At 31.6% G+C, this 392-nt stretch overlaps 1 protein-coding gene across 1 annotated transcript in view; it reads left to right on the plus strand.

Annotated features, from left to right (window-relative positions):
- The window catches only part of LOC119588481 (zinc finger protein castor homolog 1-like), a gene marked incomplete at its 5' end in the record, with an annotated part of 6436 nt that overhangs the window by 1094 nt on the left and 4950 nt on the right, over positions 1 to 392 (plus strand). The window contains 1 exon segment of the mRNA XM_037937129.1: positions 3 to 17. Coding sequence (XP_037793057.1) covers positions 3 to 17 — 15 coding nt within the window.

The raw sequence follows: 392 nt of genomic DNA on the forward strand, positions 1-392 counted from the left end.
AGGTTTGGAATGACTACGTAAGTTAGTGAGAGTTTTGTTGCACTAACTGACTGACTGACAATGTCTAACCAAAGTTTGTTCAGTATTGGCCATTAAAAACTTAATCAATAATATAATTTGATCAATCGCTTTATTACGATTCAAAAAAAAAAAAAAAGAGAAATTATCTCGATAACTACCGTAATTTCCTTAATTCTGCTAACAAGGTGGTTTAGTAGTTTTTAAGCTTAGTACGAGTTGGCTATTAGTGCGCTAGTTAGACCGTGATTTTCATTACTTAAAATTGCAAAGGAAAGGATATTAGTTTAGATTAAAGTTCAGTTTCTTACACCGCTTTAGTTTGTGAACTTTTGAGAGGTTGTTCAGAATACGGAAATTTTGAACATCTCTTA

The sequence above is a fragment of the Penaeus monodon genome, chromosome 24 (genome assembly GCF_015228065.2).
Source record: "Penaeus monodon isolate SGIC_2016 chromosome 24, NSTDA_Pmon_1, whole genome shotgun sequence".
Classification (NCBI taxonomy): domain Eukaryota; kingdom Metazoa; phylum Arthropoda; class Malacostraca; order Decapoda; family Penaeidae; genus Penaeus; species Penaeus monodon.